General features: G+C 37.2%; 1 protein-coding gene across 2 annotated transcripts; it reads left to right on the forward strand.

The window, feature by feature from the left end:
- The first annotated feature begins 853 nt into the window (after nucleotides 1–853).
- On the forward strand, nucleotides 854–14,792 carry LOC119771222. 2 transcript variants are annotated; one of them, XM_038266974.1, is made up of 4 exons: nucleotides 854–1,165; nucleotides 1,235–1,533; nucleotides 6,799–6,968; nucleotides 13,733–14,792. In XM_038266974.1, exons 1-4 carry the CDS (start codon nucleotides 909–911, stop codon nucleotides 13,892–13,894), a joined length of 888 nt encoding a protein of 295 aa, XP_038122902.1. In that variant the 5' UTR covers nucleotides 854–908; the 3' UTR covers nucleotides 13,895–14,792. The 2 variants fall into 2 exon arrangements, with proteins under 2 accessions (XP_038122902.1, XP_038122903.1); XM_038266975.1 differs by having other exon boundaries at nucleotides 6,799–6,979; nucleotides 13,733–13,757.
- The last annotated feature ends 268 nt before the right edge of the window (nucleotides 14,793–15,060 follow it).

A 15,060-nucleotide genomic window follows, 5' to 3' on the forward strand; every position in this document is an offset into this window, starting at 1 on the left:
ATGCGTTCAATAATGGGTTCGACAACGCAGCCATCGGTGCGACGGTTTGCTAATGATGATAATGATGAGGATGCAGTTTCATTGCACTGCCCCCACTAATCATGCCTCCTAACTGGAAGTGATGGTTTTAACTTTGAAAACAGTTTTCCGTTGGTTTTACTATGTGGCTTTACTGGGGGGGAGCTGAAATCAATTGGGAAATTTCATCTATGCTGATTTTTTTCTCTTTGAGGAGGGAGACATTATTGCACGAATTTTCATTAAAACTTTGGGTTTGTTGCATGTTTGATGTAAGAGGCTGCACCGGAGGTCAAAAAAGTAATCAAAGTTAAGTCATGCTTGCACTTTCCGCTTGATTGAATAATTGATGATAAAGATGATGCCGGATATTTGAGGACATTAGTCAAATCCATGTTTTCGGTTTCTCAAGATTGGTCAAATCCAAGTTCATATTCGACAATTCTCCAAAGCCGACGTGAAATAATGTTGAAATAATTCCAATTTACTCAAATGTAGCCCCTTAAAACAAACATAGTGGCACTGTTTGCTAAACCAAATCGTTCAACCTCATTCCCCTAATCACCTGTAAGCCCCCAATCGTCACTAGACCGACATCATCATCCAACGTTCGATAGCCCCTTTCCAGAACCTCCCACACAACCCATAACGCGCTGCTGGTGACCATTGATCTAGCCCGCACTAACAAGGTTACCAGGTTGGGCCGTTGACAACCGTAATTGCAGATCATAGCGGAGCGCAGTCAGCTGTGACTCCTTGTTCGATGTCAGATTTCAAATCTTCCCGTATAAAACCCAGTTCCCAGGTCGGTGACCACGGTCAGTTTGAAGTTTCCCGGTGATCATGAACGTTGTTGTCGGTTGAGAGAGGTTAGGAGGATTTCTGTAAAGATGGCGCCACGTGGTTTGCTGATTTTGGTGGTCATGCTTGGGGGCGTGGTTCGTGGAGGAGCCCCGTACAGGAGGCAGGTCAAGCAGCTAGCTTGGGAAGTTAGGGAGATGCTTCAGACGTGCAGTGGCCGGAACGACTCCCAGTGGAACTGTTTGTGGGATCAGGGTTTGGCGGCGGTCGATGACTTTGTGAACCGGGAGAAGATTCCGCTGGTGACTGGGGTCAGTTTGGTGCGAGTGAAGGCGGGGAAAGTAAAGTGAGTGAAGGTTTCGCCAGGACCAAATTGAACAACACAATTAAATTTACCTTCAATTTCTTCAAACAGTGCCAGCAACCCATCGAGTGCAGTGCCAAGCGACGAATCGAAAAATCTAAACAGTGTAACGGAAGACTCGGAGCAGAGCAAAACGTGGGCCGGCCGGGTGTTGGATGCACTGGATCACATGTTCGAGACACATGTGCTGCAAATCGATCTGGTTCCGCGTAACAGCGACAGCGCCAGAGGCCAGAGCAATCATACTAAACAGCAGCAGCAGCAAAAGATGTCGAATGATGTTAATGGATGGTGGCAGAAGAAGAAGAAGGGCAGCTTTCGTGGATTTGAAACGGAGGATGTTGGCGAAGGTGAGTTGTTTTGACGAGATTTGCAATGGCAAAAAAGAAATTTAAAATTTTAAGTGACACAACCAGCTTAAGGCTTCATTAACTTTAAGCTACAAAGCATTTCCCTGAGATTGCGGTTAACGATGGTATAAAGTCAAATTTGCAATCGAAAAGTACTTTTTAGAAAAAAGTGCACCTTTTTTGAGTACTATAATCTCTTTTATGCAAACTTTCTCGACAAAATTGAAGTTTTCCAACTTTTTTTTCAATTGTAAAATTTTTTTACCAACGCAGATTTTTTTTTTCATAGGGAATAAAGAAAAACCTCCGGAACAGAACACAGAACCGCTTCTAAAATTATCTCTTTCGATAAAACAGAAAAAAATAACAGAGATATCAAAGATCAAAGATTATGGTATATTTCGAAGAGAGGATAATAAATACTTGAACAATTGTTTTGGTCTCATTTACGGATAATACCTTTTTTTAGTATTTAGCGAGTTATATAGCGAGTTTTTCACCAGTGTGTAACAGGTCGTTTCGAGGTGCTCCGATTTGGATGAAACTTTCAGCGTTTGAGATAAACTCATGTCAAATATGAGCTCTCTACGACAAAGGAAGTGGAGTTAAACAAGTATTGAAATTTAAGGTCCAAAAAACACGAAAAATCTTAAAATTTCTCGCATTTCCGTAAAACTTTATCAATTCTTACTCTCCTAGCTGAGCAATTCTCTCAGATTTCGGTAATTTGATGTTTGTTTTGTGCTTTTTAATCCGGCTGAGACTTTCTTGGTGCCTTCGGTATGCCCAAAGAAGCCATTTTGCATCATTAGTTTGTCCAAATAATTTTCCATACAAATTTGTATCTTTTGACGCAATTTTTTGATCGAATTGATAGGTATGGACAAGGACTACACTGAAAAGAAATAATACACGGTAAAAAATGGTGATTTTTAATTTGACTTACAAAACAAAAATACAAAAATTTGATTTGATTTTAGAGGTAATCAAATGCCAACTTTTCAGAAATTTCAAGGCTGCTCAAAATTTTTTTGACACAGTTATGAATTGTCGAATCAACACTATTTTTTCAAAAAATCGAAATATTGGTCGCAAAAATGTTTCCGCTCCATTTTTCGATGTAAATTCAAATTTGCAATCAAAAAGGATTTAGTGAAATTTTGATAAAGTGCACCGTTTTTGAAAATTTTTCGCATCCCATATGCAATTGTCGCTCCAAATCAAAACGATTTGATTTTTAAGAAAATTGTGGGAGGTCTGAGATTTAAAAAAAGGTGTCCACGTGAGCAATTCTCTACCAAAACCGGAAATAGATTTTATTTGTATTTTTTGATTTGGCCAAATATGCTATTTTGTGTCATTGGTTCACCCATAAAAGTCTACAACAATTTTGGCAGCAGTCCATACAAAAATGGTATGTAAATATTCAAACAGCTGTAACTTTTGAGTGAATTTTCTGACCAATTTGGTATCTTCGGCAAAGTTGTAGGTATTGTTGAGGACTTTTGAGAAAAAAATAGGTACACGGAAAAAAATTTGCATATTTTATCAACTTTTTTGCCTTCCTCACCTTACTAAGGAAAGGCTATAAAATCACTCGGAAAATGAACTTCTTAATTCGACCTTGTAGACCCACCTTCACGTATACCTATCGACTCAGAATCATGTTCTGAGCAAATGTCTGTGTGGATGTGTGTAGGTGGGTGGACAACAAAATTGTCACTCGATTATCTCCGGACTGGATTAACGGATTTTGACCGTAGAAGTCTCATTCGTTCCGTCTTGGGGTCCCATAGGTCTCTATTTAAAATCAGCAAGTTTTGTTAAGTACTTCAAAAGTTATGCTAAAAAAACGATTTTGGCGTATGTCCGGAAGATTGTAAAAAGGGTGGTTTTTGCAAGAAACCCTATCATGTTATACATTTTCAGAAAGGTATTAAAAATACCTTTCCAATGAGCCCAAAGCATTGAAGATCTGACAACCCTATCAAAAGTTATTAGCACTTAAGTGTTATTTATACACTTTTTGGAGGCCGGATCTCAGATATTTCAATGATAATGATGTTCGGGTCCATCTTGCAACCCATCGTTAGTTAGATAATCGAAAGACCTTTCAAATGAGCCTAAAACGTTAAGGATCTGACAACCCTATCAAAAGTTATTGGCACTTAAGTGTTATTTATACACTTTTTGGAGGCCGGATCTCAGATATTTTAGTAAAAATGATGTCCGGGTCCATCATGCAACCTGTCGTTAGTTAGACAATCGAAAAACATTTCAAATGAGCCTAAAACATCAAGGATCTGACAACTCTATCAAAAGTTATTGACACTTAAGTGTTATTTATGCACTTTTTAGAGGTCGGATTTCAGATATTGTGATAAAAATATTGTCTGAATCTTCCATGCGAACTATCGTTGGAAAGGTTTTTTTTTGCCGATGAGCCAGAAAAATTAAAGGTCTGCGAACCCTATCAAAAGAAATTAGTAATAAAGTTGATTTGTTAAACATGCATGTTAAGGGAATGTTGCTATTTTTACTGAATGTATTGACTTTATGAATGTGAGGAAGGCACCAACCACCTAAAGGTGGATTAAGTAACGTTTTTTTACTAAAACTCAATTTCCCAAAAAACGTATTTTTTGATTTTCGAGATTATTTGATATGTTTTAGGGGACAAAAATCCGCAACTTTTGAGCCATAGAAGAAACATGGTCAAAAAATCTGCCGTCGAGTTATGAATTTTTGAAAAATAGTGATTTTTGGAGAAAAAAAAACGAAGTTTCATGCAAAAACAAGTTTGACATTATTTTTAAATGCAAAATTGAATTTGCAATCGAAAAGTACTTAACAGATTTTTTGATAAAGGGCTCCGTTTTCAAGATATAGCCACCGAAAGTTTGATTTTAGCGAAATATTTGCAGTTTTTCAATTTTTAAAAATAGTGACCATGAGTGACCATTTCCAAAAAATATTTTTTTTGATAAGTTCAGAAAATTTTCTATAAAATTGTCTGAGAGACATTGAAGATTGGACCTCGGGTTGCTGAGATAGAGCTGCTTTAAGAAAAAGAAACACAAAAATTGATGTTTTCAAAATCTCACCAAAAAAACACACCATTTTCTAATGACGATATCTCAGCAACTAACGGTCCGATTTTCAATAATAACACATGAAACATTCGTGAAATTTTTCGAAAGTACTATTCGATTGTAAATTCAATTTTGCATTAAAAAATAATGTCAAACTTGTTTTTTCATGAAACTTCGTTTTTGCAAAAATCACTATTTTGTCTAAAATTCATAACTCGACGGCAGATTTTTTGACCATGTTTCTCTATGGCCCAAAAGTTGCGGATTTTTGTCCTCTAAAACATATTAAAAAATGAGCAGTTCTCTAGGTTTTCGGTCATTCAATTTTTTTTTGTATTTTTTAATCCGACTGAAACTTTTTTGGTGCCTTCGGTATGCCCAAAGAAGCCATTTTGCATCATTAGTTTGTCTATATAATTTTCCATACAAATTTGGCAGCTGTCCATACAAAAATGATTTATGAAAATTCAAAAATCTGTATCTTTTGAAGGAATTTTTTGATCGATTTGGTGTCTTCGGCAAAGTTGTAGGTATAGATACGGACTACACTGGAAAAAAATAATACAAGGTAAACAAAATTTGTCGATTTTTTTATTTAACTTTTTGTCACTAAAACTTGATTTACAAAAAAACACAATTTTTATTTTTTTTTTATTTTTCGATATGTTTTAGAGGACATAAAATGCCAACTTTTCAGAAATTTCCAGGTTGTGCAAAAATCATTGACCGAGTTATGAATTTTTTAATCAACACTGATTTTTTCAAAAAACCGAAATTTTTGTCTTAAAAATTTTTCAACTTCATTTTTCGATGTAAAATCAAATTTGCAATCAAAAAGTACTTTAGTGAAATTTTGATAAAGAGCACCGTTTTCAAGTTATAGCCATATTTAAGTGACTTTTTTGAAAATAGTCGCAGTTTTTCATTTTTTAAAATTAGTGCACATGTTTGCCCAGTTTTGAAAAAAATTGAAAAGCTGAGAAAATTCTCTATATTTTGCTGTTTCGGACTTTGTTGATACGACCTTTAGTTGCTGAGATATTGCCATGCAAAGGTTTAAAAACAGGAAAATTGATGTTTTGTAAGTCTCACCCAAACAAACCACCATTTTCTAATGCCGATATCTCAGCAACTAATGGTCCGATTTACAATGTTAAAATATGAAACATTCGTGAAATTTTCCGATCTTTTCGAAAAAAATATTTTCAAAATTGTCAAATCAAGACTAACATTTTAAAAGGGCGTAATATTGAATGTTTGAATGGATGTATTAAATACGTAGGTATGTTTAGATTTTCGAGATTTTTTGATTTATTGAAGGGAATTTTTGTTTCTATAGAAATTAAGTTATTAAGGTTAAAAACCAAATAATGAAATTTTAAAAAATACTCAAACTTTAAACCTAAAAATTTCTTTCATTTTAATAGTTCTTCTTTCCAAGGCTAAAGATCAAAAATTCGTTGAAAAATAATTTTATGGCAGTTTTATATAAAGAAAATAGGTTTATTTTTTTGTCAAATTATTGTGTAATCCTACATTTCTAGTTCATCACATTTGACGTCACTCCGTTACGTCGCAAAGCTCTCACTGAAATTCACATTCGATTTCAGTTGACATTGTACCCTTGGCAAGCCACCGACGACAACGTCGTTGCAACTCGATGCAATTAACTTTGTTCAAATTAACACAGCAATTCAATTATCGGCGGATCGTCATAAAATTAGTGCCCCATTCTTCATCTTTTGACTCTGGCGGCGGCGACGACGACCAGCTCAGGAATGATGCTGCAGGAACAGCTTGCCAAACTTATGCAATCAATTGGCAGGATCAAGTGGGAAGCTTTTTCAGCGAAAAGCAGCAAGGATTACGACTTGTTTTGCTGGCAGGGATTGCTCTCTGCAGTGGGGATTGATGTTTGTGAGAGGGATTATAGATTATTGGGGAAAATTGAGCACTTTTTCTAGCATGCAATAAGGATTTTGAATTGAAATCTTTTTGAAGGTTTTTAGTCTCAACTAAAAAGCATTGAATAGACATAATAACTCAAAATGTTTCAAAATATCTTAAAGAAACTCTCAATCACATTTTTTATTTATAATTTCATATGACCATTACGCCTAACGTTATGCAATTTCCCCCTCCCCTCGTTTGGTGCGCCATCTGTACACATCAGGACGTCACCGGCGCCGGCAGCAGATGATTCCGATGATGATATTCGGCGTGGTGGTGTTCGGCTCGTTCGTCATTCCGATGGGCTTCCAGTTTCTGGCGGCCCTCAGCGGGAAGGCCTTCCTGATGGCGAAGCTGGCCCTGCTTCTGGCCTCCATCAACGGACTAAAACGGGTAAGCGTGCTGTGAGTATATCGGACCTAGTTTAGCTATGTTTATTTTGGTTCCACAATACAACATCATCATCTTCGTCTAGGCATGACGAGACGGGAATACGGAGTGATACTTGAGTCACGAAAAAAAAAAGTTTTCCCAAAAAGACGGAAAGATGAGGTTTATTGCATTCTTAGGGTTGTATTTATACTACTCAAGCTTCAAGGCGATAGGCGTTGAAAGTTATTGCTTTTCGTTTTGTGAAAACATCGTGCGAAAAAAGAACTGACAAAAGGTGAAAGTGAACGTTTCATCTCGGGTTTCCAGTTATCCTTGACCTCTAACTTCACACGGACACTGGTTTGTTTTCTTAAAGAAGGTTTTTTAACAAAAGAATCTTGTAGGATGAACAATGTTTTTTTAATAACTAGTACGTCTCTTTGATGTTAAATTTAATCTATATAATAATACAGTCCAGACTCGATTATCCGAAGCCTCGATTATAAGAAGCCTCGATTATACGAAGTTTCGATTATCCGAAGGTTTGTATGGGACTTCGGATAATCGAATCATCAACATTTTTTTGTATTTTTCTATTTTCTTACTTTTAACATCCAATTCGAGTTCTGCAACCAAATTTTAGTTAAATTTAATTGGTTGATTGCCTGAAAAATTAAAAAATGCATTTTTTAAAAATTACATCGCCGCCATTTTGACCGCCATCTTGGATTTCAAAATTCTAAATTACTTTAGAGTAGTTTAGGGGGCGAGCCACGTAGCCCAGTTTTTCCCTTCTGGATTCGATTGCTTAGTAAAGGGAAGGTAGTGTATCGTCACAAACTGGACCTTATCATGATACCTTAGGAAGACAACCTATGGAATGTTACCATTAAGAGGCAGTATTTATAGATTCTGCTCGGTTTGTTCTAGAGATCGTATCGAGGTGCTCCGATTTGGATGAAACTTTCAGGGTTTGTTTGTCTATACATGAGATGAACTCATGCCAAATATGAGCCGTCTACGACAAAGGGAAGTGGGGTAAAACGGGCATTGAAGTTTGAGGTCCAAAACACATGAAAATTCTTAAAATTGCTCGCATTTCCGTAAAACTTCATCAATTCAAACTCTCTTAGATGCATTCGAAAGGTCTTTTGAAGCCCTTCAAAATGTGCTATAGACACCCAGGATTGGTTTGACTTTTTCTCATAGCTTTTGCAAATTAGTGTTAAAAATGGATTTTTTCAAAACCTTAATAACTTTTGGCAACAGCCTCCAACACCCATACTCCCATAGGTCAAAAGTTAGGGAATTTCATGGACTATAAGCCTATGGTATTAACTTTTTGGCCAATCGCAGTATTTCTCATAGTTTTACGATTTTTCTAGAACAAACATTTTACAACGTTAGTTTTTGCCCTGGGCTCATATTTGGCATGAGTTCATCTCATGTATAGCTAAACAAACCCTGAAAGTTTCATCCAAATCGGAGCACCTCGATACGACCTGTTTCACATCGGTGAAAAACTCGCTCTTAACCTTAGCATGTAAACATTGAGTTGATTAATAGACTGTCACTGAATCCGCTTTGTAAATGCCGGCCCCGATTACTCCTCAGGAACAGGGAAAGATTTACTTTACTTTAGTTTAGGGGTAATACTAAAGTGATCGAAAATAAGACAACGAAAAAAATCGTGATTCAATTATCCGAAGTTTCAATTATCCGGTGTGAAATTTTGCCAAGGCCTTCGGATAATTGAGTTTGGACTATACCGTCATCTGGGGCGAATCAGGACTACAGTCTAAATAGGGACAGTAGTTTTAGGCGCACTTAACGGTTTTAAATTTATAAATGGATGTAAACATTGTGTTGGTCTGAATGTCAAAATTGTGTTATTTGATGAATTCTAACATCAACTTTCATTTAAAGTTTGTTTGAACGCTGTAGTTAATGTCAAAACAATTAAATAAAATAAAATTATAAGATTACCAAAATTGCGAAACATTTCACGTGAAATATTTCATAGGCGTCCGAAGCACCGGGAAGGCAAAGCAGAAATTTATGGTTTTGATTTCCTTAAATTCTAGCAAATTTTTATATAAAATATCGATTGTTCTGATGTTAACAGCTTATTTGAGACCTAAAGAATGCCATTCACTAGCTTTTCAGTCCAAATTTGTGCGATTCATTAGCAAAAACGAGTGTCCGGAATTCGAAGCAAAAGTGTCCGGATTTTGAATCAGCTTTTATCAGTGTCCGGGATTCGAAGCACAACAAGTCATTTTAATTTTAAAATTCTGATGAAAAATTGTTAGAAAAGACATATTTTGCATGCATTCTCTTAAAACTGACTGTTTATACTACATTCTGATAATATTTCTTCATTTACAACCTATTACATGATTTTTTGTCAGCTATAACGAAAATGATATGCTACTAAGTGTCCGGATTTCGAATCATGACGTTATTGTGCTCTAACATGGTTAAAACTGTTGTCCCAACTCGCCCCAGTTGGCGGTAGTGGTTTTGACATTCATACAGGGACGAAACACAGGGAATGTATTTTCTCCAGAGGTGCAAACTACCCCCACTTCTCCTATAGCTGAGAACAGTTAAAAGCATTCTCCTGAGCTAATTTTAAATATCTGATTTGTTTTTGCCAAAGTAATTGTGAAATTGAAGAACCTTTGTCAATACATTTGTGTATAGAACCCATAAAAAAATCCAAAGGTAAATTAAGAATGGGTGTACTTCTTATGCAAGTATCTTTCAAGTAATGTTGAAAATGCAAAATAGTTAAACTTTTTACAAAATCTAAAACTATCTACATTGGATTTATTTAGCAATTTTTTGTGTGATGCTACAAAAAGTTGTTTTTTTCGGAATGCGTCAAGGATCAAACGTCCAAAGTGCCAAATTGATGCAAATTTTGCTGAACTTTCCGATAAAAATACTTTCAAAAGCACACAATTGAGTTATAGGTAAGGCTACCAACTGTACGGATTTTTTCCTTACCATACGGATTTTCGACCCTCTTCGCGGATTTTTGACAGGCCGGAATTTTTGTAGGGAATTTCACGTATAATACGGATTTGTATGGAATTTTAACAATTTTTGGACATTGACATTTTAATTTAACTATGAGTTTTCCGACTTTTTCTCAATTCAAACTTGATTATTCATTTTATTTTATTTTCTTTCATATGTTATAGGACCTTTTAAAAAACACTTTAGAATTGTTCTTTTAGACATTCCTTACTAAATATATTTATTCATTAAAAGATCCAAAGGCTTTCTAAAACTTCTAAACCTTTGAACATTTGAATTAACAAATCTAGAGTTTTTTTAAATGTCCTATAAACTGTTGTGTTTCACATATTACAGGACCTTTTCAATAAAAAAAAACTCTGGAAAAGTTTTCGTGAAAATACTGAGACCGATATCATTCGTAAAAGCAAACTTGACATTTTGTAAAATTTGAAACGTTATACAAAAAAATGAAGACCATAATGATTTGATTCAAGTCACGGTTTATTTTAGGAATACTTTTAAACGTGCAAGTTATAAGCACTCTGATAGCATTTTAGGAAATTTGTTAGGTGTAAAAACGACACAGTTTTATATTTGTAATTCTCAAATTTAAATAATTCCTTGACAGTTTTGCCTTCCTCACTGAGGTAAGGCTATAATCCTGCTCTAAAAATGAACTTCGTATAAAAACGTCGTAGACCCACCTTCATGTATACATATCGACTCAGAATCGAAAACTGAACAAATGTCTGTGTGTATGTGTGTGTGTATGTGTGTGTGTATGTGTGTGTGTATGTATGTATGTGACCAACAAACTAGCTCATGTTTCTCGGCACTGGCAGAACCGATTTGACCCGAACTTGGTGCATTCGACTTGGTTTAGGGTCCCATAGATCGAGTTTTATACAGATTGAAGTTTCGATAAGTAGTTCAAAAGTTATGTATAAAAATGTGTTTTCACATATATTTGGATCTCACTTAACTGTATGTAAACTATGTCCGGGTCCATCATCCGACCCATCGTTGGTTAGGTTATCTAAAGACCTTTCCAACGAGTGCAAAACATTGAAGATCTGGCAACCCTGTCTCGAGATATGGCCACTTAAGTGATATTGATATACTTTTTTGAAGCCGGATCTCACTTAAATGTATGTAAACTATGTCCGGATCCATCATCGGCCCCATCGTTGGTTAGGTTATCAAAAGACCTTTCCAACGATTCTAAAACATTGAAGATCTGGCAACCCTGTCTCGAGATATGGCCCCTTAAGTGATATTGATGTACTTTTTTGAAGCCGAATCTCACTTAAATGTATGTAAACTATGTCCGGATCCACCATCCGACCTATTGTTGGTTAACTTATCAAAAAACCTTTCCAATGAGTCCAAAACATTGAAGATCTGGCAACCCTGTCTCGAGATATGGCCACTTAAGTGATATTGATATACTTTTTTGAAGCCGGATCTCACTTAAATGTATGTAAACTATGTCCGGATCCACCATCCGACCAATTGTTGGTTAGGTCATCAAAATACCTTTCCAACGAGTCCAAAACATTGAAGATCTGGCAACCCTGTCTCGAGATATGGCCACTTAAGTGATATCGATGTACTTTTTGGAAGTCGGTTCTAAAAAATAGATGAAACTTGTGTACAGCCATTGTTGTGAGGAAGGCTCCAACCACATAGGTGGATTAAGTTAGTTTTTGTTATACAGTAGTCTTTCGGTAACTGGGCGTTGTTCAACTGGGCTGCTTTTTAACTGGGCCGTAGCAGACAAACGTAATAAAACCAAAACAAACCATAATGACCGATGGGTTAATGGATGAAAAAATCATATTCAATAAATAAAAAAAAACTTTTTTCAAACTTTTGTTTAATTTCAAGTTACACTTAAAGAAATATGAAAAGTAAGCATTGTAAATAAATTTGAGTAACTTTTATTTTTATATTTCATCTGGAAAATATTATGCATTGGTGATCCCCTCGTTATTTTTTGTTCAGCCCAGTTAACGAGCAACATTCGGAGACTGGGCTTCGTTCTCAGCCCAATTACCGAACAACTACTGTACCATGGTGTCATATCGGCAAAGTGTACGGGGTGAATTGGGACTATTGTCTGAATAGAGTTATCTAAGCCCGCTCTCACGCACACTAGCACGCCATTTGTTTTGCTGGACGGTACAAAATTTAACCTCAATCTTTTTCGTGTACGTACACGCAATACATGCGCACGTAGATAACTCTATAGGCACAGCCGTTTTCAAAGCATCTTAAAGCTTCAAATTAGGAAATCGATGCACAAATTTAAAAGATCTGTGTAGCGCCCGGCTTTCATCACTCAGCACACGAATGAGCGCCATCCCCCGAATCTCCAACCACCGGCAATATGTTTTTATTGGTGGGTGCCACAATTCCACTGCAAAAACAATCACTAAACTGCCAACAAATCAATAAAATAACTGATTAATAACTTCGTCCATTTTGGAGAGAATGGCTCTATACTCAGTCCATTTGACACTTCTACAAATTGTGACAGTGTGTGTGCGCTTTTCACAAGTTACAGTATTGCTTGCATATTACGGGCTTGTTGTTTGGCTACGCAACAAATGTTTTATTATGTTTAAAACTCGTAAAGAATGATATGACCGAATTTGTGCGGCTGTACTGTGCGAGCTGGGCCTGAACCGTACGTCAAAAAAGTTCGCCACGTGCTTCGAGATTTCAACCAATCAGAAGGTAAGCCGAAAATATGTTCAAAGAAGGTCGTATGCTAGAAGCAATATTCCCAAAATAGGGACAAAAAATGTTTCAGTTTCTCGGGCTTATACAGGAATATAAAGTATCTTCGTCAAAAATGTGATTAAGTAAGTGCATTAGCATTAAAAAACCAACTTATTTATGTAATAAAAGCAAGGCTGCCTATAGCAGTCTTTGAGAATACATCAAATAAAAAGTGCGCTCTGCTTAGTAGGCCCAAAATAGGGACAAATACCCTATCTGTTCTAACCGAAATCAATAAAAAATGCAGCTCAATAATCTGGCTAGAACATCTATCCCAATCCGCCCCATGTGTCCTGATACGCCATCAAATCGAGCGTCCAATTTTATAAAAAAAGTCTCTTTGACACCTAATTTCTATATATTCTCGGTTTCGAGTTACAAGGCACTAAAAGGCGTGTCTTAGTGAAAATCCTGAAAAATGAAAGGGGCCGTACCGCCCCTTCGTCACGAGATATCGCAAAATGGTCCTCGGATTCGTGATCAGGGACCATAATTACCCCTTAGCGTAATGTTTTGCGGAAATCGAAAAGGGATCGGGGCAACTGCTGTGTGAGTTAGTGATCAATTATCCTTTTGGCGAATTGTTGTTTTATCAGTTGACATGTAAAAATTATTTTATTAACATGGTTTCATTTTATTTTTATATATTGTTCTATAGTTTGTCCATCCAACGAAATCATTTGTTTTTGCTTTATTTGCACAATTTTCACTGTCTGTTGAATACACCTTTTCATGACCTCGTCGTTGTCCAAGTTCGAAACAATCGAACAAGTCTCCATTTCAAGTGCTTATTTGCTTTTCACAAACTGGTCGCTATGCACTATCACTGTTCAAAGTTTTTCCCTAGATTGCTATTGATGAAAGTTTAAATTGACCTGACTTGCGTTCGAAGTTCTCAAACACTCCACACAAAACCTCACATCTCCCGTTGAAAGTGTGTTCACACGCCAGTCCCTTGTTTTCTCTTTTCACAGGTAGCCCAACCGGGCGTCCACTACGGACTGTACCATCACGTCGACCAACACCCGCACCATCTCCACGGCTCGCCTGGCGTCCTGTACGACCGCGACAATGGATTTGGCCCTCGCAATTTGCCACCGGTTCCACCACCCTCCTCACCACATCCAACAGAATAGCAGCTAAGTTCAATTCGTAGGAAAAAACGTAGCCATCATCAGCGCCACCGTAGCAGCTTGGGACGATTCTTCAGTTCGTCGTCCTCTTTCGGCGGAGAACCTGCCCCGGACATCCTGACCAGTACGACCGTTGTGAATACCCCACCAACTCCCGCTCCCCAGTTCTACCAGCTGTGGGGAGTTTCGCCGGGAGTTCCACCCCCACCACCACCACCACCTCCCCCGCCGTATCAACATGGACCGTTCCCGGGTATTTCGGACGTTCCACCGTGGCCACCGACCCCGCTGACCCAGTACGCGGCCCTCATGTCGAGCGCCGCCCAGGCCAGCCTCGCCATGTACGTCAACTTTGTGCGCAGCATCTACGCCAGCTGTCGACTGTTCATGTCCGAGCTGTTCTGGTCGAACGTGCAGAGTCTGATGCCGTACTTTGCGCCGCCCTGGTTTACGAGGCTTTGGGGGAATCGGGGTGGTCCGGGGCTACCGGGACAGGTGGCTGCGCCTCCGCCGGGGCAGTTTCATGGCCAGTTTGGGTACTATCAGGGGATTCCACCCGGGGGCATTACGCACGGTTAAGCGTTGAGGTAGAAGTTTGACGAAGAATTTGTTGTTCTTAGAAGCCAGATTTAGCATTTAGAGTCGTCGTAGTCAGTGTCATCACAACAGTTTTAAGCATTCAGCGTTTCCATTGGTTGACAAGTAAAATTCAAATTGAAATCAGGGTAAAATCTCAAGTGTTTAGCAGGTTGAGGAAACGATCCTGATTCCGTCCAAATCGACGAGTTTTTTTTTTCTATTTAAACAACTTTGTTTTTAAGTAACTGTTGATACAAACTTCAATTGCTGCAGATCTCCTTAAACCACGAGGACACTTTTTTGAAAATCTCAAATTCAATAACCAAACAAAAAATAAATAAAAAACAGGGATTAGACACTTCTGTATCTTTTTGTATTTTTTTTATATAGTTCACGTAAATGCAGTTTTCTGTACAATATGAAAAAAAAAAGTTTTTATATTAACATTACATTTCCACGCATATGATTGTTTTCCGCAAAAAAATTTTATAAAAAGATGCGGGTTTTTTTTAAGAAGCTCTGACTTATTTTTTCGATAACTCATTGTTAATATTTTTTTATTCAAAAAGAGTGGATCGACTGCTATTCTG

This window comes from Culex quinquefasciatus, chromosome 1 (genome assembly GCF_015732765.1).
Source record: "Culex quinquefasciatus strain JHB chromosome 1, VPISU_Cqui_1.0_pri_paternal, whole genome shotgun sequence".
In the NCBI taxonomy this organism is placed as follows: domain Eukaryota; kingdom Metazoa; phylum Arthropoda; class Insecta; order Diptera; family Culicidae; genus Culex; species Culex quinquefasciatus.

Coding starts and splice junctions, on each gene's coding strand:
- LOC119771222 (XM_038266974.1), top strand. CDS start 909: ATGGCGCCACGTGGTTTGCTGATTTTGGTGGTCATGCTTGGGGGCGTG. Junction 1,166..1,234: donor GTGAAGGCGGGGAAAGTAAA/GTGAGTGAAGGT, acceptor TTCTTCAAACAG/TGCCAGCAACCCATCGAGTG. Junction 1,534..6,798: donor AACGGAGGATGTTGGCGAAG/GTGAGTTGTTTT, acceptor TGTACACATCAG/GACGTCACCGGCGCCGGCAG.